Source organism: Schistocerca gregaria, chromosome 8, assembly GCF_023897955.1.
Source record: "Schistocerca gregaria isolate iqSchGreg1 chromosome 8, iqSchGreg1.2, whole genome shotgun sequence".
In the NCBI taxonomy this organism is placed as follows: domain Eukaryota; kingdom Metazoa; phylum Arthropoda; class Insecta; order Orthoptera; family Acrididae; genus Schistocerca; species Schistocerca gregaria.
In genome coordinates this window covers 132,683,208-132,706,264 of record NC_064927.1, presented here as the reverse complement: position 1 = coordinate 132,706,264, position 23,057 = coordinate 132,683,208, and the positions used below count along the sequence as shown (strand labels likewise).

The 23,057-nt window shown below is 38.1% G+C and overlaps 1 protein-coding gene across 1 annotated transcript in view; it reads right to left on the bottom strand.

Annotated features, from left to right (window-relative positions):
- LOC126284749 (39S ribosomal protein L46, mitochondrial) overlaps window positions 1-20,208 on the bottom strand; it is a 35,842-nt gene extending 15,634 nt beyond the window's left edge. Inside the window, exons 1-3 of the mRNA XM_049983892.1 lie at window positions 20,063-20,208; window positions 19,746-19,935; window positions 18,559-18,695 (exon numbers count right to left, since the gene is read on the bottom strand). Of these exons, the coding sequence (XP_049839849.1) occupies window positions 18,559-18,695; window positions 19,746-19,935; window positions 20,063-20,132 (397 nt within the window). The 5' untranslated portion in view covers window positions 20,133-20,208. The remainder of the gene's footprint in view (window positions 1-18,558; window positions 18,696-19,745; window positions 19,936-20,062) is intronic.
- Between the last annotated feature and the right edge of the window lie 2,849 nt (window positions 20,209-23,057).

The following is a 23,057-nucleotide window of genomic DNA, read 5'->3' as shown; positions in this document are numbered from 1 at the left end:
AAGAGAATTGAAGCCGTTGAGATGTTTTGTTCCAGAAGAATGTTGAAAATTATATGGACTGATAAGGTAAAGAATGAGGAGGTTCTCTGGAGAATCGGTGAGGAAAGGAATATATGGAAACAGGGAAAAGAAGAGATAGGATGGTAGGATAACTTTTAAGGCATCAGGGAATAAGTTACATGGACCTAAAGGGAGCTGCACATGGTAAAAACTTTAGAGGAAGACAGAGATTAGAATACATTCAGCAAATAATTGAGGATGTAGGTTGCAAGTGCTACACTGAGATGAGATGAAGAGGTTGGCACAGGAAAAAAAATTCGGGGTGGGCCACATTAAACCAGTCAGGGGGGAAAAGAAAGTGAACTGTAAGTCCATGTATCCCCACCTTTATACACTTGATCAAACATGCAGAATCATCCAGATGGTTTCAGATTATTCTAGAAAATTCTGTTACTTTCTGAAATTATCTCAAAGCTTCCACACTGTTTCAAAGACTTTGACACTTTGAAGGTTCTATTCACCAAGATAAAAATTGATTTGATTTACTGTTTTTATTCCACCATATTAGTCCAAGAGTTAATTTAAAGAATGTTTGTGAGGTATTCCAGAACAAGGTGGTGCATTTCCCTTTTCTAGATATGTAGTAGCCTTTGATATACAGTAAAATTCTCTGAATTTCTGGAATTGCTTATTTTGATTTATAAAATGATAGCAATAAAGGCATTAGATAAGGAAGTTAAAACACAAACACTAGTTAAAAAACTGATAAACTGGAAAGGGGGAGTTCTTTTCTGTTGTTACTGTTAATCATTATCAACAGGACAAAATGGCACTTTATGAAGGAATTATTTTTAAACTTTAATAAAATGAAATGAGATCATTCGAGAAAAACATTTCGAAGCTTCTCAGACAATCATCTTTGAAATAACATTACAAGTAACAAAATATTTGGAAACAAGATGGCATTTCCCACTTTTACTGTTTTAATTTTACTTGTCCATGACTAGTTTCAGCCTTCTAGGTCATTCTCAAGAGATATTGTTATCCTGTACAAAATACAATACATCATATTACTCTCCGAATAGAAAATAATGATGAGAATGTAAATGTATTTTAAAGACATTTACCAGCAAAATTAGAAAATGCCACTTTCTTTTAATAGACCCATTGCTATGGTACCCAATACAAAGAACGAATATTCTGAGACAATGCAGAGTGAATGCATTTTAATACACACATCAAAAAAAGTTTTGCATCACCTCAGTTCCAAGAGTTCCGGAAACTGTACAGAAAATTGGAACAGAGATCAACATAATCATCATTTCCACCCTTTCTATTGCTCATGTTTGTACCACCATACACCGAGGTCTTCAGAAGTGGTGGTCCAGATTGCTGTACACACTGGTACCTCTTATACCCAGTAGCACATCCTCTTGCACTGATGCATGCCTGTATTCGTCACGGCATACTATCCCCAAGTTCATCAAGGCACTTGTCAGTCCAGACTGTCCCACTCCTCAATGGCGATTTAGCATAGATCCCTCAGAGTGCTTGATGTGTCACGCCGTTTTCAATGTATCTCAGGCACAGTCAATAGGGTTCATGTCTGGAGAACATGCTGGCCGTGCTAGTCGAGCGATGTCATTATCTTGAAGGAAGTCATTCACAAGATGTGCATCATGGGTGTGTGAACCGTCGTCCATGAAGACGCCAATATGCTGCTGATATGGTTACACTATCAGTTGGAGGATGGCAATCACGTATCATACAGCCATTACAGCACCTTCCATGACCACCAACAGCATACATCAGCCCAAACAGCACGGAATCTCCACCTTGCTGCACTCGTTGGACAGTGTGTCTAAGGCGTTCAGCCTGACCAGGTTACCTCCAAACATGTCTCCGAGAATTGTCTGGTTGAAGTCTTATGCAACACTCATCGGTGAAGAGAACATGATGCCAATCCTGAGTGGTCCATGTGGCATGTTGTTGGGCCCAGCTGTATTGCGCCGCATGGTGTTGTGGTTGCAAAGATGGACCTCACCATGGACATCGGGAGTGGAGTTGGGCATCATGCAGCCTATTGTGCATAATTTGAGACATAATACGACATCCTGTGGCTGCACAAAAAGCATTATTCAACATGGCTGTGTTGCTGTCAGGGTTCCTCCTTGCTATAATCCGTAGGTAGTGGTCATCCACTGCAGTAGTAGCCCTTGGGTGGCCTGAGCGAGGCATGTCATCAACAGTTCCTGTCTCTCTCTATCTCCTCAATGTCCGAACAACATCGCCTTGGTTCGCTCGTACATACCTGGACACTTTCACTGTTGAGAGTCCTTTCTGGCACACAGTAACAATGTGTGACCATCTAGGCATGGTTGAACTACAGACAACACGAGCAGTGCACCTCCTTCCTGGTGGAATGCTGGAACTGTTTTGCTGTTAGACCCCCTCCGTCTAACAGGTGCTGCTCATGCATCATTGTTTACATCTTTGGGTGGGTTTAGTGGCATCTCTGAACAGTCAAAGATACTGTGTCTGTGATACAATATCCACTGTCAATGTCTATCTTCAGGAGTTCTGAGAACCAGGGTGATGCAAAACTTTTTTTGATGTGTATATTTAACCAAAAATTGCATGTCAAAAAAGTCAACTGAGGTGTCACCTTTGGCAGCCTGTATCGCTAGCCAGGCACCCTTTTATTTCACTTTTGGAAAAAACAATTTTCTTGACTTGTCTTCAGTTTTAGCACTTCTTCAATTCAATGAAGGTGCTCTTCTATGTGAACTCTTGTTGACTACACTACAATTATGAAAGTAGATGCTGCTCTGAATGGTTAAAATATAGAGAACTTTACTGATCTGAATTATTTTTTAAGTGGAATACAGTCTACGAGATAAAATTCCGTATTCTGAGAAAGGAGCAACTACTCAGATCAATAAAATGTTATAATATCCAGGCACAAACAACATATAGCGTCCGACATGACAGCTGCTGCATGCCAGTGTGGAGAAGTAAAGCGTTGCATATTGTGTGTACATGCAATGTTCTCGTGTATTAACAGCTGAACCGCAGCTGTTATGGTAGTTCCATTTCAGTCGACACTTGGCCAACAGGGGGGGATGGTCTTTTTTTTTGTTTTTTTCCTCCCCCCCCTGTCCCCCCCTTTCCCTGTGTGATATTTATTTCAGAGTTATCTATGTTCCTCTTTTTTTCTTTTTTTGTCACTCTGGGTTACAATTCATTAGCTTCCTGTCTTCAGTGAATAAAGAGGTTCTTGTGAAGCTTACTCCTGTGGTGTCTGATTAATAATAATGATTAAGTTGAACCGTTCTAATTACACCAAACCTGGCAAGTGGTGACTCTGACAAGATACTCATGCTGAAGGAACTTAACTACAGCCGTTTTCCCTACTGAGTCCAGGAGATGTCTGGAGAATGTACTGTATCAAGACTAGCAGAGCACTTCGCATAGTTTTGGCCTGACAACCCCATCTTATGGAAGCAAGTTTTTGTTGTGCTGGAATTACAACTCTGCAGATGACGAAGAAATTGAAGAAATGTATGATGAAATAAAACAAATTATTCAGGTAGTGAAGGGAGATGAAAATTTAATAGTCATGGGTGACTGGAATTCGACAGAATGAAAAGGGAGAGAAGGAAATGTAGTACATGAATATGGATTGGGGCTAAGAAATGAAAGAGGAAGCCGCCTGATAGCATTTTGCACAGAGCATAACTTAATCATAGCTAACACTTGGTTCAAGAATCATAAAAGAAGGTTGTATACATAGAAGAAGCCTGGAGATACTGACAGGTTTCAGATAGATTACATAATGGTAAGGCAGAGATTTAGGAACCAGGTTTTAAATTGTAAGACATTTCCAGGGGCAGATGCGGACTCTGATCAAAATCTATTGGTTATGAACTGTTCATTAAACCTGAAGAAACTGCCAAAAGGTGAGAATTTAAGGAGATGGGACCTGGATAAACTGACTAAACCAGAGGTTGGAAAGAGTTACAGGGAGAGCATAAGGGAACAATTGACAGGAATGGGGAAAAGAAATACAGTAGAAGAAGAATGGGTAGCTTTGAGAGATGAAGTTGTGAAGGCAGCAGACCTAGCATGTAAAGAGACAAGGGCTATTAGAAATCCTTGGGTAACATAAGAAATATTGAATTTAATTGATGAAAGGAGAAAATATAAAAATGCAGTAAATGAAGCAGGCAAAATGGAATACAAATGTCTCAAAAATGAGATCGACAGGAAGTGCAAAATGGCTAAGCAGGGATGGCTAGAGGACAAATGTAAGGATGTAGAGGCTTATCTCACTAGGGGTAAGACAGATACTGCCGACAGGAAAATTAAATAGACCTTTGGAGAAAAGAGAACCACTTGCATGAATGTGAAGAGCTCAGATGGAAACCTAGTTCTAAGCAAAGAAGGGAAAGCAGAAAGGTGGAGGGAGTATACAGAGGGTCTATACAAGGACAGTGTACTTGAGGACAATATTATGGAAATGGAAGAGGATGTAGATGAAGATGAAATGGAAGATACGATACTGCGTGAAGAGTTAGACAGAGCACTGAAAAACATGAATCGAAACAAGGCCCCAGGAGCAGACAACATTCCATTAGAATTACTGACGGCCACGTATTCTCTATAGATGAATGGAAAAACTGGTAGAAGCTGAGCTCGGGGAAGACTAGTTTGGATTCCGTAGAAATATTGGAACATGTGAGGCAATACTAACCCTACGACTTATCTTAGAAGCTAGATTAAGGAAAGGCAAACCTATTTTTCTAGCATTTGTAGACTTAGAGAAAGCTTTTGGCAATGTTGACTGAAATACTCTCTTTCAAATTCTGAAGGTGGCAGGGTAAAAAAACAGGGAGCAAAAGGCTATTTACAATTTGTACAGAAACCAGATGGCAGTTATAAGAGTCGAGGTGCATGATAGAGAAGCAGTGCTTGGGAAGGGAGTGAGACAGGGTTGTAGTCTATCCCCAATGTTATTCAGTCTGTATATTGAGCAAGTAGTGAAGGAAACAAAAGAAAAATTTGTAGTAGATATTAAAATCCAGGGAGAAGAAATAAAAACTTCGAGGTTTGCCGATGAAATTGTAATTCTGTCAGAGACAGCAAAGGACTTGGAAGAGCTGTTGAACGGAATGGACAGTGTCTTGAAAGGAGGGTATAAGATAAACATCAACAAAAGCAAAACGAGGATAATGGATTGTAGTCAAATTAAGTCGGGTGATGCTGAGGGAATTAGATTAGACACTTAAAGTAGTTAATGAGTTTTGCTATTTGGGGAGCAAAATATACGATGATGGTCAAAGTTGAGAGGATATAAAATGTAGACTGGCAATAGCAAGGAAAGTGTTTCTGAAGAAGAGGAATTCGTTAACATCAAGTATTGCTTTAAGTGTCAGGAAGTCGTTTGTGAAAGTGTTTGTATGGAGCGTAGCCATGTATGGAAGTGAAACGTGGACGATAAATAGTTTAGACAGGAACAGAATAGAAGCTTTCGAAATGTGGTGCTACAGAAGAATGCTGAAGATTAGATGGGTAGATCATATAACTAATGAGGAGGTATTGAATAGGATTGGGGAGAAGAGGAGTTTGTGGCACAACTTGACTAGAAGAAGGGATCGGTTGGGAGGACATGTTCTGAGGCATCAAGGGATCACAAATTTAGTATTGGAGGGCAGTGTGGAGGGTAAAAATCGTAGATGGAGAACAAAGAGATGAATACACTAAACAGATTCAGAAGGATGTAGGTTGCAATAGGTACTGGAAGATGAAGAAGCTTGCACAGGATAGAGTAGCATGGAGAGCTGCATCAAACCAGTCTCAAGACTGAAGACCACAACAACAACAACAACAACAACAACAACAACCACCATGAAATTCACACTGGTTGTTAGCCAGTTGGACCACCATTTTGTTGCCAAAGTACAAGAAATTTTCAAGGCACCCCAGTAGGACATTTCTAAAAGAAACTCAAGGCAGAGCTAATACAGAGAATCGCTGCGTCACAGGAAGACTGAATTTGTTTTTCTTACACAAGAAGACGACGGTGATCGTAAGCTGGCACAATATCTGAGGTATCTGCACAGTAAAGTGAACACTGTCACAGTGCCAGACAACTTATTGCATACCGGTACATCATGAAGCAGTATATTACCAGCACAAATTACGGCGTAGTGGCATCACAAACCGACAGGAATCAACAGAATGTGTTACCACAGACATTGAAGGTTCTGGTCTTTGAGCAACACTACATCCCCACAAGGTAAGCAGCCTCTGTGTTGGTACCATTGCAGATTTGTCGAGAATGCATGAAAATGTACATCACTGAGCTTACACCCAAATACCAGCAGCAGTTGATCATAGGCGCCTGTCACCATCCAGGTGGCTGTTCATTAGCAAAAGAGATTCTGGCTTGAAATTTGTTATAGAAACTGGTCTGAACATCAGCATTCTGCCAGTCTTTGTTGGATCGTTGTAGGCAACCAACTGTCGTCCGTTTAACATCTGACAATAACTTGACTATTGCAACCTATGGAACACAGAGAATGGAGCTGATGTTAGTGCAACGTCATATGTTCACATGGAACGTCACTGTTGCAAACATCACAGACACCATCATCAGTGTAGATCTCCTGGCACATTACAACCACTTCCGGGATATTGGCAAATGCCCAATTAGTGGACAGCATTACTGATTTAACTGTCACCAGTTGTCAAAGGTCATGCAGGCACCTGCGGGTGAATTCAGTACATGTTAAAGCAGTTTCCCTATTCGATCAGACCACCCAGTACACCTGAACACATTCAACACAATACAACGCATTGCATCAGAACTGCGGATGGACCATCAGTGTTGTGCCAATGTAAATGTTTAGTACTGAGCCATATTGCAACTGCAAAAGCTGAATTCGACAGCATGCAGTGAGACGGCGTTATTAGACCATTCAACAGTGTGTAGTCCTTTGCCTTACATCTGGTGCCAAAAGAAGGTGAGGCCTGGCACCTGTGTTTAGATTACTGGGTGCTGAACATGAGAACAGTGCCATTTCTAAAGACCACAACTACACATAACATGGTGCAAAGACATTAAACATCTTAGACTATGCTACAGCCTATACTCAGATACCTGTGGCTAAAGAGGACATTCCAAAGACTGCAATTATGACACCATTCAGTCTGTTTGAGTGTATGGGGCATGACCTTCAGATTACAAAATGCAACACAGATATGGCAAACATTCAGTGCCTCTGTTATTCAAGGCCACCCATTCTGTTTTGCGTACCTGGACAATGTGCTCGTGTTCTCGGAGACTGAAAAACAACAGCGACAATATCTACAAGAGGTGTTCAAGAGTTTGGAGCATTGTAGAGTCACGATGAATGTCACCAAGTGCGTTTTAAGACAATCTGAAACGACCTTCTTGGGACACAGAATCTCTACTGTGGGCTCCATATCTCCGACACAGAAAGTGGACACACTCTTACAGTTACCTAGGCCAATCACAATCAAGGAATTTGTCAGTTCATTGGTATGAAGAAATTTTATCACTGCCACCTGCCTCATGCAACATGCTGTAGTGAACAAAAAGCATTTATAAAAAGAATTGAGTAAGATCTTTAAAACAAATGAGGGTTGTATTTCTTTTAAACATAGAAGGCTAGAGGCTCGTAGACATAATTGATCCATTAATTTATTATGATGCAGTCACCATACGATGTTTACAAAAGAACTAAATAATCTTGCTACAAAGGCCAAATATATGAACATTTTAACACACTTAAATAAGTATGTCACTAAACCACATCTAAGAAAAAAAGTAAAAAAATCTTACTACAGAAGTTGGATATTTGAAGACGTCTATGAGTATCCTACCACAACTTGATAATTTACTAACAAAAAAGGAAGTAGAGACAGTGCTCTCAGATAACCACACAAAGGCATATTTGGCCTCATATTTACAGCAGATAAAAAACCAGTTTGAACCACTGACTAGACCTCAGAAGAAGGGCAACTCCCCAGTGCAGTGGACCGAGTTTGTGTATTCTGCGTTCAAGGTCGCCAAACAGAGCCTGGCAGACATACCACTTCTAGCTGATTCTAAGCTCAATGCACCTCTAGCAGTACTGGTGGATGCAAGCCAGACGGCTATCTGCGTGGCACTACAGCAGTAGTCAGACAGTTCATGGTTACCATTGACATACTTATTTTAAAAACTGTCACCATCTCAGAGAAAGTGGAGTGCCTACAATCACAAACTCCTGACAGTATGTGAAGCAGTGAAATACTTCCACCCTAAAATTTAAGTGCAAGGATTCCTTATATTCACGGGCCATAAATAAATGACCTTTGCATTCAAACATGAAAGTGTCAACTGCCCTCCTTGCCAATTCAAGCATCTAGAGTTCGTAGCCCAGTTCACTACTGACACATTTTGGGATCCGGTAATGTTGTGGCGGACTGTCTTTCATGTGTGAGCAGTGTGATGAGTCCCATTGACTTCTCTGCTCTGGCCACATGGGGAACTCTGGAAGCTGTGTCCAGTTCCCAGCCCGTTTCCTTGATACCAATCCTCCAATTCAATCAAGGGAGCTGATACAGAGTACAACACGATAGCTGGTAACTGCTCGTGTGCAGGAATGCCGTGTCGCATAGTCAGTGTATGTGCAATGTCGTGTGATGTAACACCTGAATTGTGGTTGTCGAGGTAGTTCTAAACAGCTAAACAGGCTGATCAAGGCACTGTGTTTTGAATGTAATAAGTGAATTGCAGCTGTCAAGAGGCTTCTACGTCCGATTGGCTGGGTTGCTGATTTTTTATTTTTCATGTGTTATTGTGCATTCTCCATGTGCAATATTTATTCCTGTGAAACTTCCTGGCAGATTAAAACTGTGTGCCGAACCGAGACTCGAACTCGGGACCTTTGCCTTTCACGGGCAAGTGCTCTACCAACTGAGCTACCCAAGTATGAAAGGTTCACAGATGAGCTTCTGTGAAGTCTGGAATGTAGGAGACAAGATAGTGGCGGAATTAAAGCAGTGAGGATGGGCCGTGAGTCATGATTGGGTAGCTCAGTTGGTAGAGCACTTGCCCACGAAAGGCAAAGGTCCCGAGTTCGAGTCTCAGTCCGGCACACAATTTTAATCTGCCAGGAAGTTTCATATCAGCGCACACTCCACTGCAGAGTGCAAATCTCATTTTGGATGTATTCCTGTGTTTTTCACGTTCCATCTTCTTTTTTTATACTGTATTGTTGCTCTGGATTACAATTTACTAGCTTCCTGTTTTTACTGAATAACGGGTTTCCTGTCAAGTTTAATCTTTTGGTGTCAGATTAATCAGAATTATTAATTACACCAATTCCAACAAATGTAATGCAACAGACAAGACAGAAAACTGAATGTCGAAATGCATGATAGAGTAAGGAATCTCGAGGACAAATTTTTATTTTACTTAATGTTCCACACATCCATGAGCAAATCACTATTATTATAAGAAAAGAATGGTTAGAGTAGTGCAATGAGAGATGTCTGGCCAGAAGATAAATCAAATGAAAAGAAAATTAAAGTTGCAATTTGATCCACAACAGATCATTCTCCATCTCTATCATCTTCAATTTTGATGAAATCTATAGAGAACATATTCATGGGATCCACATGAAGTTCTGCCGTCTTCGAAACTGCAGATGTATATAAAATTCTGAAGCTTGGCAAGCCATTCTTTCTGATTTAATAAATCTTGCAACCTGCCATATCGAAAACTTTTTTTTTTTCAAAATACAGAAATACCAAATGCATATTAGGGATGGTCAGTTATATGTAGAAGACTGTCACTTTCAACTACTTAGTGACTCTACTACTTGTAAGTTGTTCCTTCACGCTTTAAATTATTTACATTCCACCAAGGGTTTTCTGTATCTGCTGTGTGTGTGTGTGTGTGTGTGTGTGTGTGTGTAGGACAATTTAAATTTATGTACAACATGCTACAAGGATCATTGCATCTACATTTATTTAGACAAACAAGCAGCTCTGAAATACCTACCAGCCACTGCAATGAGATCAGAGATTGTAGCAGCATACCACGATGCCCTTGTCAGACAATGGGAAAGCATGGGAAAGCTGCCATGGCTATTAAAATGCTCTTAGCTGGCCAGGGCAGGTGAGATGACTCCCTTTATTGGACCAGAAACTGTGCTAATCATCATCAAAGTGGTGGTAAAATTAAAATTACGCAGCTGAGTGAGGAAGCAGCAAGTAGGATATTGAAATATAGTCGAAAACAGAAACATGGTAAGCTAGTGATGAGAAAGCCATGTTTCAAGAGAAGTTCTGTAATACTGAACTTGAACAGGAGGCAGATTAAATTCATTGCAGGGCTAATGACTGGCTATGGGACTTTAAAAGACACCTACATGTGATGAGTATAGAGTAGTGACGGTTATGAAACTGCACCAAATCTAATCTCCCAATACAAAGTGTTGGGTGTCAAAATATACAAAATATTCAGTTCATTAAGTTGTGAAGAATCCATGTCTAATAATGAACTATTAAAAGGGCTCCTACTATCTTCAAGGGTACTTGGATGGCTTTACTAGAATCATAGGGAGTGAAACCGCACACTAAACTCAGTTTTCATGTGGGCAATAGTGGACCAAGACCACTTGTTTTTGTCTTGTTGTGCAAATCAATAAAAGGGTTTTCCATTATCACATAAATGAAAATCATAAAGCATTGTTCATGGAAAACTTGCTACAAAATTTTGTAGTGACAATTTTCCCTACATTTTCATCAGGAGTAACTAAATAATGAAAAGTATTGGAAATATCATCATTTGTCAATGCCTTGTCAACATTCCTGTCATAAAATGAGTGAATCATGAACTTACTTAGAAATGTAACCACTATCATCAGCCTCTAAATTTACCAAAAATACCAAATGCATGAAATTTTGCTTACCGTTAACAGCATGTGTCTTAAAACAGTCACCACTGATTTTATAAATGCTGACACCACCAAAAACAAGAGCATTTAAGTCTATGAGGAACATTTTAATTTTGATGTTGTTTGGTTAAGAAGTACAAATTTGGCTCAAATTTTCGAGTTAATTTAGAGCCTGACATCATTCCCATTAGTTGCATGTATTTCAGAGGTTAACTGCCAGACTATGGTTTTGATTTCCAGTCAGTCCTGGGATTTTTATTTTTTGTCACTTATCATGTGTTTTACATTTGCTGTAACAGACATAGGCCTATAGGAGATAGGATGCACTTGCCTTTCTCTGACCTTTAGGACTGTTTTACTCAGTCAATTACAGGGAGATCTATAGTATAAATTTTGAACCACACTGCAGCTCTGTAATTTCCACAGTAACAAACAATGCCAGAGATGATAGACTAGAAGTAACAGGCGAAAATCTTACTATTGACAAGGAATCAAGCCCCAGATCTTTGGATATACAGTCTGGCGTTTCCTTTCTGAACCACAAAAAGTAATGTAAATGTTATCGAACACTAAATTAACAATGTACACTTACTGATAAACACCACAATTTGAGCCAAATTTGACATCTTAATGCAAATGACATTACAATTAAAATGTTTCCGACACCCTTAAATGCATTTATCAGTATTTTCAATAACTGTAAAATCAGCATTGTGAATTTTGAAATATGTGGTTTTAAGATTGGCAAAATTTGGTAAGTTCAGAGACTGGCAACAGAGTGAACACATTTCTAGGAAAGTTCATAATCCTTTAATCTTCTGACAGATAAGGCATAATTCTATAGTTTTCTTACAGGTAAGCAGACAAGGCACTGACAAATGATCACATTTCCAGTACTTTCTAGTCATTATCTATTCTTTGTTAACATTAGGTGAAAAATGTCACTACAAAATTTTTCAATAAGTCTGAAGAAAGATAGTGCCATGAGCATTGCTTTCAGATTTTCATTTAGATTATGTCTGTATTCTTCACAAAATGTTGTGTCAGGATAGTAGGTAGCAGGATCCTATCTCTGCTAGGTCAGAGGATCCTATCTCTTCTGGGACAGCAACAATGGCAGCCAAACAAGGATTTTATAGCATAACAGCAGTTTCAAATAAAGTAGCCCTTGTGAAAATGGCTCTAGTAGCTAATTAATCTTGCAGACAAAGCCGAAAGTTAGCAGACATTCTGCTGGTCCATCAAGTATAATCGGTAAAAATTTCAGTAAAATGAAGGATGATTGAGCTTGAACTCCTATGTCACTTGGAATTGAATGACCCGAATGACTCTGAGGTCATCAAAAATATTCACTAGGACTGGAACAGTTATTAACATGTGATAAAGATCATCAGATATTAGACCAGACGTAACTGGTTTGAATCCGAGGATGGAAAACATTTTCATTACCTGTCCAAGAGTAGGATGTTATGGGCTGACAATGGCTTAATAGCTTATTCTAGTCCATTGAGAAAGTCTTGAATAGAATTGATTATTCATTTATACAGCAAAAAAACTGTAAATGAACAGCATGTAGCTGCATTATTTTTTTTTAAGTGTGGGCTTTAGGTTTGTTATGCTGATACATCACACATAATAATGTTTACAAGGAACATGTAACTAACTAACTAACCAACTTTTGTTTCTCTCTCTCTCTCTCTCTCTCTCTCTTACATATGAAACACAATATCACACAACTTGTGCATTCATTACCATCATCTACAATAAACCTTTGAGTACCAATGGTTTCTGCCTGAAACCACCATTTTATTAAGTTTGTTGTGAAGTACCAGTACCTTTGTCAGGAAACTGCCAATGCTGTTGCAAGACAGAAACAGCTAGTAGCACACAGAGATACGTTTACGAATATGATGTACAGTAATAGTCACATAAACGTTCAATGCAATAGTTGGTGCAGATATGCTACGTGATTGTAGGAGATTGTGATATGTAGCTTTTTGTCAGTGGCCTTATTGAGATCACTCACAGCAAATTTAACTATATCTACAATTGCTGTAATGTAAATTTGAGTTGGTACTATTGCTTTTATGAGTGGTTTTGAAATGAAACTACTGACACAGTATGTACTGTTGATACAGAAATACTAAATTTTATGCCTGTTTTTGCTTATTATTTAGGGTTAAGATTTGTTTTAGGTATCATTAGCCTGGAAATTTAGAGATGTGGGACTGTGTCTCGAAAAAATGCAAATTTTCTTTCAAATATCTCATTGATATTATGGATGGACAAAGTTTTCATTGCATGCACTGATGGTTCAAAAGTAAAACCATCTTCATAAAACTACTGATTGTTTACTTTTACCAACTCCTTATATTCATTGCTCACTATGATAATAAACATTAATTTTGTAAATTTTTAAAAATTATCTAGGTTTTCTTACTACTGGGACTCAAAGGATTAAATAGTGATACTTGGACCCACTCAACAGGTAAAGCGCTACACTGGTTTGCAACAGTTCATAAACTATGTGGGGAAAAAATGCTTTGCACAAGAAACCATTTTAAATTTCCTCGAGTCAAATGAATTGAAAAAGAAACTGAAACAACAATAAAAAAGAAACTAGAGCGACAAGAACTGAATTCTGATGGCATTCACACCCTTGGTCCAAAATTTGTATAATACAGAGCTTTTCTTTGAAGAATATGATAAAGGAGAGCGTGAGAGAAAGAAACTAAAAAAGAAAGACCTAGTTTTCAGAATAATTTATCATGCAAAAGAGACTAGTAAAAAGATCAAGAAGCACTGAGATCAGACAGTTATTGCTTTCTAGCAGACTGAATGGATCTTCTATTTAAGCACATAAGTAGTCTGTTACTAAAAATTTCATTAAGATGAATGAAAGTGTAAGCTGTGCAATAATGAGGTTAGTGCATTTGAGGCACATTATACTGCCTAACAAGTAGCAAAATCTTTACTGCAAACTACTCTGAAAATGGAATTGTTCATCTTCCACTGAGTAAGTGCTGACCCACTACAGGGAACTCCCAAAAAATTCCACATCAGTTTGGGATGAATTCTCGTGAGGTGCCTAACATTTCGAAGCCCATAAATGAGGTTGTAGTTCCAACTACTGCTTTCCCATAGGCAGCCTAAATCAGAGATAACAGAAGTGGATCATGCACAGTGGTTTTAAAATGTCGAGTAGTCACAACTTCTATGTTCGTACAATCGCCCCTTTTGGCAAGGTTTGTTTGAATACAGATTACTGTTCAATGAATGATATATTTTAGACAATATGTTTAGTATATGAAAAAAATATGTATTACTTTAATAAAGTGTCTATTGTTTCAAAATCTGTATGTTCCAATCAAGTTGGATCAAGTGTTCTAAGTTAGTGTACTTCCCCAGTACTCGCCATGTTAACCCTAGCTATGGCCAACCATTTCCTCACTTTCGGATACTACATATTACAATAAAATTGGGGCTTTAATAATTGTAGAATCTATTTTCTACAAAGTAATTTGACCTTTATTCAAGCAAAAAGATAATAAACACTAATAAAGTAATTAAAAGTGAACTGAGTAGATCAGAAAACAATTAATAATAAATATGATAATCACTGGCCTTCAAACTACTTAAATCAACCTCTAGACAAGTTTATTCCTCACATGTGTCAACAGATTTGCGTAACTTTGTTTTTAGTACCTGTACTACTTGCATCAAAACTGGTCCTGGCAGTTTCTCCAACATTTCTTTGGCTGTTATGGTTGAAACATCATTTTCAATGTAATCAAAATGAATTTTCTGAGCATAGAACTTTTTTAGACATTGAATTCCAAATTCGGAATCAGATGCCACTTCCAAAATAAGAGCCACCTAATTAAAAATTGCAGGTCTTTTTGCTCTGGCCCAAACTGAACAAATTTTTACCAGAACAGTTACCCCTATTTCCAAGTTCCCACTGGAACACAATTTCACTTTCTGATGCATTTTATCCGTTTCTTCTTCTATGCTGTCATCTAATCTGCTTACTCAGAAGAACTTGTTTGCCTATCAGCTCATTACAGTCTGTTTCTTGTTTAACACCGTTTTCAATGAAAATCTGCCAATAGTTTTTTTTTTCACTCTATCTCCTTCATATCTTTTCTGTTCCTTTTTCATGTTCCTCTCCTGTTTCTCTTTTTCCTCTAATTCATGATGTTCCATCACTAGTCACAACACTAGGTGTGTGTTCTTTCTTTCTCTTTGTGCTTCGTTGCTCAGATTCTGGTCAAAGTGATAAATAACACTTCCAAAAATTATTGCTATTGGTTTTGGTTGTGTTGATTGAATATCATCAAAGACAAAAGATTTTGGAAAGATGTTGAAGTATCCAGATTTTGTGAAGTGTTATTTAGAGTCATCGATGTTTAGAAAGGAACAAGACTTTTGGTGGGCCATCAAGTAATATCACTATTTTGTAAACTGCCTATGTGATGAAGATATCTGAATAGTACCAAGACTCTGGATGGATGAAGGATTATACCTATCTTCATGTGGTGAAATTTTCTTTGATGGATTGTCATCAAAGGGTTTCAGCTAGTAGACTCTGCTCAAATTAATTAATAGCATTTCCTGGACATCTCATATCAATTTATCTTTGCTTGTAACATAGTAAATTATACAATAAGAACCATGAAAACCACTAGCAGCAAGCATTTCTATGTCATCAGCCATTTTGCTCTAGAACTTTAAAAGTAATGATGCCTCCAGATTTCCTCCCCAGTCAAGATTCCTTCTCTCGGTTACTTTAAACTCATCTAGATGGACAGCATCAATTTGTTTTTTATATACAAAAAATGAATCTTAAGCTCCATAGCTGACTGGACTGTAGCTGACGCTGGCATATGACAAGCAACTATATTGGTATAATTCACATTGTTTGCATCAAATGGAAACAAATTAGTTGCTCTGAAGCCTGCTTGAACATTTGCTCCATTTTACATTCTGAAATAAATTGCAAAAAAATAGCAGGTACTTCATATTTTGAAATATTAAACCTCTTGGTGTCAGAACACAATGTCTGAAATAGTTTTTTTTTTTTTTTCATTAGTCCAAAGACTGCTACATCTAGTAGATGTAAGATATGTACAGAATTGGGATGTAAAGTGGGAAATATGATGTCGTTTTTCCAGCAATATCCGCTCAAATGGAGAGTCAGTCTGTCTAAAAATATTACAGCAGACTGGGGAATTTCAGTTTCTTTCAAGAACGGGTTAAATACATTCTTTATATGCTTGAAGCAACTTTCACAGCTCATCTGTCCATTTTCCATTTTTCTAACGAGCAAACCTTATGAGCTTGAGAGCCCTGAGGATCTATGATTAAATCCCCTTTAGGAGTCAGGTGTTGGTGGTAAGGTCCTAAGGGACCAAACTGCTAAGGTCATCGATCCCTAGGCTTACACACTATTTAATCTAACTTAAATTAACTTACGCAAAGTCAACCAATCCTTTTTCTCTCTCTTAAGAATGTGTGCCACAGTACCCAGTAAACTTTATTGAAGATATAACAGAAATTGTATTTCTGAATGGTGCTCTTGAAGTGTTGTACAACTGTCTCTCAACAATAACTTCTAGCACATTTTTATCTCAACTGGGAGAATACTGAAATCTCTTATTCTTTGGCTGACTTACTTTTCCTATAAGTAAAACACAAAGATGTTGAGTTAAAAACAGTATATTTTTCATAGTTCATAGTTTTTATTGCATATTGTTCTATGTTGCAGGCATAGATAAATTAATATGAGATGTCGAGGCAGTGCTATGAATTAGTTCTAAGATGGTATAAAAAAAGTACCACAAGTATTTCAAATAAGCATGCTTAAATAAAATAAACGTAGTTATAACTGCTGGCCAGGGGTTTCCAAATTGTGCTTTGCAGCTCCCAGGGATGTTGCAGCCTTACATCACGGTGTCACAGTGGTTCCACAAAAATAATAATTTAGTTTATTAGCTTTCTGAATGAAGGAACAATGTGTGTACCAGTACTGAAAGCTAGAGGTGGAGAAAAAAATGTTTTTGCTATGGCAATGTGTTACATTTCAGTTCATCGTGCTAAGCAGGTCATTTGTTTTTATTCAGTAATAATAAAGATTAGTTCTGTTGAATGCACATCATTTTTAATTGTTGTTTGTCCTCTGTGATCTGTGTTGAACTTTATTAAATAACAACCATTTAATTTGAGATGTTCCCAACCAATGTGTACTGATGTGGGGACTGAGCACACTTTCCTAATTTACTACAGCAACTCTAGTTAGCTTTAAGGAATATTGTTCAAGAGAAACATGTGACTAATGAGAAGTTCACAGACAGTGGCCATTTTCATGCTGGCGTATCTTTGTGGCATCTTTGAAAAACTAAATTCATTGAATGTATCCCTTCAAGGCAATGAGAACTCTGCAGCTTCCAGAAAAAAATTTCAGCTTTTAGAAAGCATGTACTACAGTGGAAGAAATGGCGAATGATAAATACGTACATTAAACTTTCTCCACTCTTCACACGGTTTCAGCAGACAGTAACTTTAAATTATGTGAAGAATTGAAGCCTGTGTTTGTGGGTCATTTAACCAAACTTAGTGATGACTTTCTGAAGTACTTTTCAAAACAAGTTGATCAACACAACAGCAACACACATGCTTTCAATGCAGAACTTCCATCAACATTCATCACAGAAGAGCAAGGGCAATCTGACTATTATGTTTCTCTAGATTCTACACTGAAATTGAAGTTTATTTCTTCATCACTGTCTGAGTTTTGGAGTTTAGTGAAGTAGGAGTGTCTGCAAGTAGGGAACAAGACCCTACCTACAAGCTTGGATACCTTCAGCAACATCCTACTTATATGAGCTAGGTTTTTCAGCATTTGGAGCTATCAACACGAAATATATATTGCAAATGAATTTGGAGAAAAAGATGCATGTAGCAACTTCCAATTTTGTGTCAAAATTTGAAGAACTGAATATGAAGAAGGAAGCTCATCTTTCCCACTGCCTTTGTTGAAAGACTTCAGTGTAAAAATATTACGAGATGATGAAAGTGTGTTACTTCAACATTTGACAAAGAAATTTTTATCCCACGTTTCAAGATGGATTTAGTGTGCAAAATGAGCCAAAGGTGCCTATGTTCAGATTAAGGGAGCCATTGGCCCAAAAACTTTGAAAACCATTGATGCAGCGCAATTCTATATTAGGCCTACAGAGGTTTTATATCAGTTTTTAAAAGGGGCCAAAACTGAACAGATATTTATCCACTTATGGCCACTGCATTGAGATAAGAGGGAAATGAAAAATAGTACTTTACCTCTCAATAAATTAAGTTTCTTCTAACGTTCCATTTAAACATGTTGAATATTTTTTAAAATAAACGCAGAATGGAACATCACAGAATGGTGACTCCACAAAAAAGAACACACAAGGAAATACTATGGTAACCAACTGAATAGCATAATTAATGTTAGTTATAATGGACAATTAAATGAAAACTACTCACTTTTTCTGTTATACAGAAGTCCACAATATAAATTTTCTGCGACTTTTCTTTTACTAACCTGTTAACCTAGATGCAGGCTGAAATTTATTCAGTTCTTCTTGGCATGCATCTTCAAAGTCTTGGGCAGTTTGCTTCACCACCTGATCTAAGTCTACATCTTTAATATCACCTTTTTTCAACAGCTCAGCTTGTTTCCTGATTTAAAACAACAACAATAATAAAAGTAGTAATAATGCCAAAAGACTGTAATTCAGTTATAGACCTATACACCAATATTTTTTTCTAGCTGTTCTACGTTAATTTCAAAGCTACAACAAGATATATTTTAAAAGCTTACAGGCCTATAGTTGGCATACTTCAGTACATTATGAAATGATGAACTGTATAGTTGAAACATAACACTAAACGGGTAGGCCTAGAATAGATAACCGACGACGACATACAGTACTGAATCAAAACAGGAGGAAAACAAATTTAAGGCACAACTTGACTAAAAGGAAAAATAGTTTGACAGGACATGTTCTGAGGCATCAAGAAATAGTCAATTCGGTTATAGGAGAAGTGTAGGAAGAATCAATTGTAGTGGGAGGATAAGACTTAACTGCAGAAAACATGTTCAAATGGATGCAGGATGCAGCAGTTATGTGAAGATGAATGACCTAACACAGGACAGAAAAGGTTGGAGAGCTATATCAAACTAGTCTTCACAGTAACAAAATTCAAAATATTTGTAATTCGGTAACCACGTCTCACATGCATTTTTATGATCAATGTACAGTCCATAAGATGTAGCTACTTCCACACAGCAAGTTATAAATATACAAGGAAGATTTGGCACACTGACAAAAAAATTTTAAAAGAAATGACTCAATAACGATGTTGAGGGGGAATTGGTTTTGATGAGCAATTATTTTTCATGCGTTCAGGCTATACATACAATTATTTCTGCTACTTTTCACGGCAACTGTAAAACGTAGTAAAAGAACACACAGTCTCACTAAAATATTCAAAAAGCTATGACAATACATGACCAGTTCACCTTCTCATGCTATACTTTAATTTTTAATATTTACTTAGAGTTACGTGCAAGAAGAATTTCAAGGTGATTTAAAGCAATTCACCCAACTGAAAAGGGCCGACACAGATACTCCATGTTCTTTAAAGGGTGCAGATACGTTTGTTTACAGTTAATACAGAAATGTGTTACTGCGACGGAAACATGTCAATATATTCCGTACAAAGTACCTGTCTCGCTCGTGACGTATTTCATGATCGCTTTTCATGCTGTTCTCGAACTCAATAGTTTGCAAGTACTCCGAAAAGCGTTTCTCTATGTCCGTCATATCAGCTGTAATAATCGGGTCTCTCTCCAAACATACGCCGCTCAGCAAATCCCATCTTTCTTTTCCGGAAGTACTGCAACATCTAATATTTCCTTTAAACCAAGAAGTTGCAAAAGTGAATTATTTACCACGTTTTGAACTGTGATAACCAAAAAAACTAGACGCAAACTCTTATCAGTGACTCCGTACGAGAGAATTTCAAGCGAAACAGAAATTTACCTTTACAAGTAACGCGTGTTCCTACACAGACTCGAAGTAAGGAAAACACACGCGAGTTTATCATTTTCATGTTTACAAACTTCAAACGTAAACATCCGAACACCCGCCAGAAACACTGGTTATAAATCTCGAAGATACTCCATTAGTATACTACATCAAAGATGACAATAGGAAAGATGTTCCTGAAATACATGCGTCTGCACCAGTTTTCCGTGCCGCCTATTATACTTCAAGCACGCGTATTGACCTGCATTTAATTCTGGTTTTCATTATTAGTTTATTGTTGTTTTCATTTTAGTATTTATTCTCCCACGTCACTTTGCCATGCTATCTCAAGAAAAGTCATAGGCCGTTATCTCAAAAGATCCGAAAAAACCTTTTTTATTCTTTCCCTAGGACACTAGAAAGCCTATGGATTATTTCTTCACTGAAGTTAAGCTGGTACCAGTATAAATAAGCCCACTCGATACAAAAATTACTGAGCGCATAAGCGTCAGTAAAACGATAAATTCCTGCTCGTACTAGACTTGACAGGCAAAATAATAGACACTGCACAAAACGTAATTATCAGTCGGCCTTACAAGGAGACGTTAATCAAACATTAAATACCACAGTCAGTATGGGCTACATGTGCTATTCTGAAATTCATATTTCCGATTACTATCATCAGAGATCGGTTAATAATGCTTGTAACATTTTCAACAAACTGAAACAGTTTCTTTACAGAAAGCAGCAACATTTCAGTGCCATTATTTAAACAATGATTTCAAGTATGCCTTCAAAAGACACCTGTAAAATGCTGAAGACACATGTAAAATTTATTATCTTACTAAGGAGAGATATTAGGATTTTGGTTCCATCATTTTGTTTTCAGGTGGGTTGTACTTCCACCCTCATCAAATGGTTTGCTCATCATACAAAATTAATATCATCAAAGCTATATTTTCTCGAAAGAAAATATGAAATAAATAATTCATTCTCCCTCATTTTCAGAGCTTTGAAACACATGCTGTTCTCCTCATTTCGAGTTTCTGTTTTTAGTTGCATCTTCAGTTTTTTGACGATCATACTTTCTTTTCACGTCCGCTGAACACTATAGTGACATAGATTGCTCCACATAGACTCTTAGTGAAATGAGAAGCTAACACTCAATCGAAATGTTGGAAAATTCATGACCCTAACAAATAAGTCCTGGGAGCAGTCCTTCAAACAATCGATAGTAATTAGGGGATACAGGGTCCATGTTGCTACTGAAATTAAAGGTGGTCCAAACTGACCAAAATTCACTGCAATCATAAGTATAGCCAGTAACAAAAAAATATGAATTGATATTAGTACAACATAAATTCCGAACAATTAGAGATAAAAGAAAATTAAAGCACGAAACCTTTAAACAGGCTCAATTACATACAACAACTGTAGTACCAATTTGACAAAACTCGGAAAGTCTGTGCGATAACGCCTACAGATTACTGTGGTCCCAGTTGGTATAAGGTCACCAGTGTCGATGCCTGCAGTAGAGGCTAACGCCATTTGTCCCAACTGACATTTGAAGTTACACACAGTTTACACGTTTTCACTCAGACAGCATCCCATCATTTCGATCTGAAGAGCACCTGTTCCCCCGTTGCGAGTTTGTGATGAAGGCGGTATGCACCAATATTGATAGCATGCCATCCAGTTTATTTTTTAACTTGCTGGGCCACAGCTCAGGCGTCTTACTTCACTTCAGCTGCTGCACTGTAAAAATCACCTTCTAATACTCGGCAGTAGACTGCCTACAATCTATGAGAGGATTTTGTTTGAGAGTACTGTCTTTGAGTCAATTGTATTGCCTGTGATTGTATTTGTGCTGTCAATAAACAAGTGTTTAACTGTTTCAGTTTGTCCCCCTGTGTAGTAATCACTGCACAAGTAGCGACAAAGGAATTTGGTGAGCTCCTTTTTGAACAGTACATTCGACAGAGCCTGGAACAAATGATAAAGAGTGCCATCAGCGAATGGCACTTTGAAGTTACACAGTTCTGCATCAGTGCCACGAATTTCTCAGTGGATCATGGATAACATGACTTCCATGGAAACTGTACTTCTAAGCCTGCTGGGATGCCAGTCATGGATGGAATAAAGTGAGCAAGAAAAGGGTTTTATCAGAACTGATTGATTGCCTTGAATGCCGGCAGCAGCCACATTTGGCCCAAGAACCATCAGTCCCACCCCAAGAGGAATCAGCGGAAGACTAGGACCCACATGCAAAGTGGCTCCAACAATGTTTTGAAAGTTTTCAATTAAAGGATGCCAACACTATAAAAGCTCTCTTATATGAATGTATGGTGTCTGTTCTTTCTGACATGTCTGAAAGAACTCAAGCGACACCTGATGGCCAATGAATCCACAACCTTCCGCATAGGTGCACATTTGCATTCAATGACCAATGGGAATTTAAGATTAGTTTGCATGGAGGACATGGACAGGGACTGTGGGTAGGTGGTGTTAGGTGAGAATGTGAGTCAGCTGGGAAGCATACTGGGATAGTCCATGCATTTGCTATAAACACTGTGTGGATGGCACAGTGCTTAATGCACTGCCACAGTAAGCAGGGGATCTCAGGTTGGAGTACCTGTATGGCACATGTTTTCATTCATTGCCACTGATTCCTCATAGTGTCCCAGTGCAGCAGATGCCATTAGTTCCTTCTCTTGCCTTGCCTTTTTCTCCTTCACCTTCATTTCACATAAAAGCTACTGAGCGAGTTGGCGCAGTGGTTAGCACACTGGACTCGCATTTGGGAGGACGACGGTTCAATCCCGTCTCCGGGCATCCTAATTTAGGTTTTCCGTGATTTCCCCAAATCGCTTCAGGCAAATGCTGGGATGGTTCCTTTAAAAGGGCACAGCCGATTTCCTTCCCAGTCCTTCCCTAACTTGAGCTTGCGCTCCATCTCTAATGACCTCGTTGTCGACGGGACGTTAAACACTAACCACCACCACCACCACAT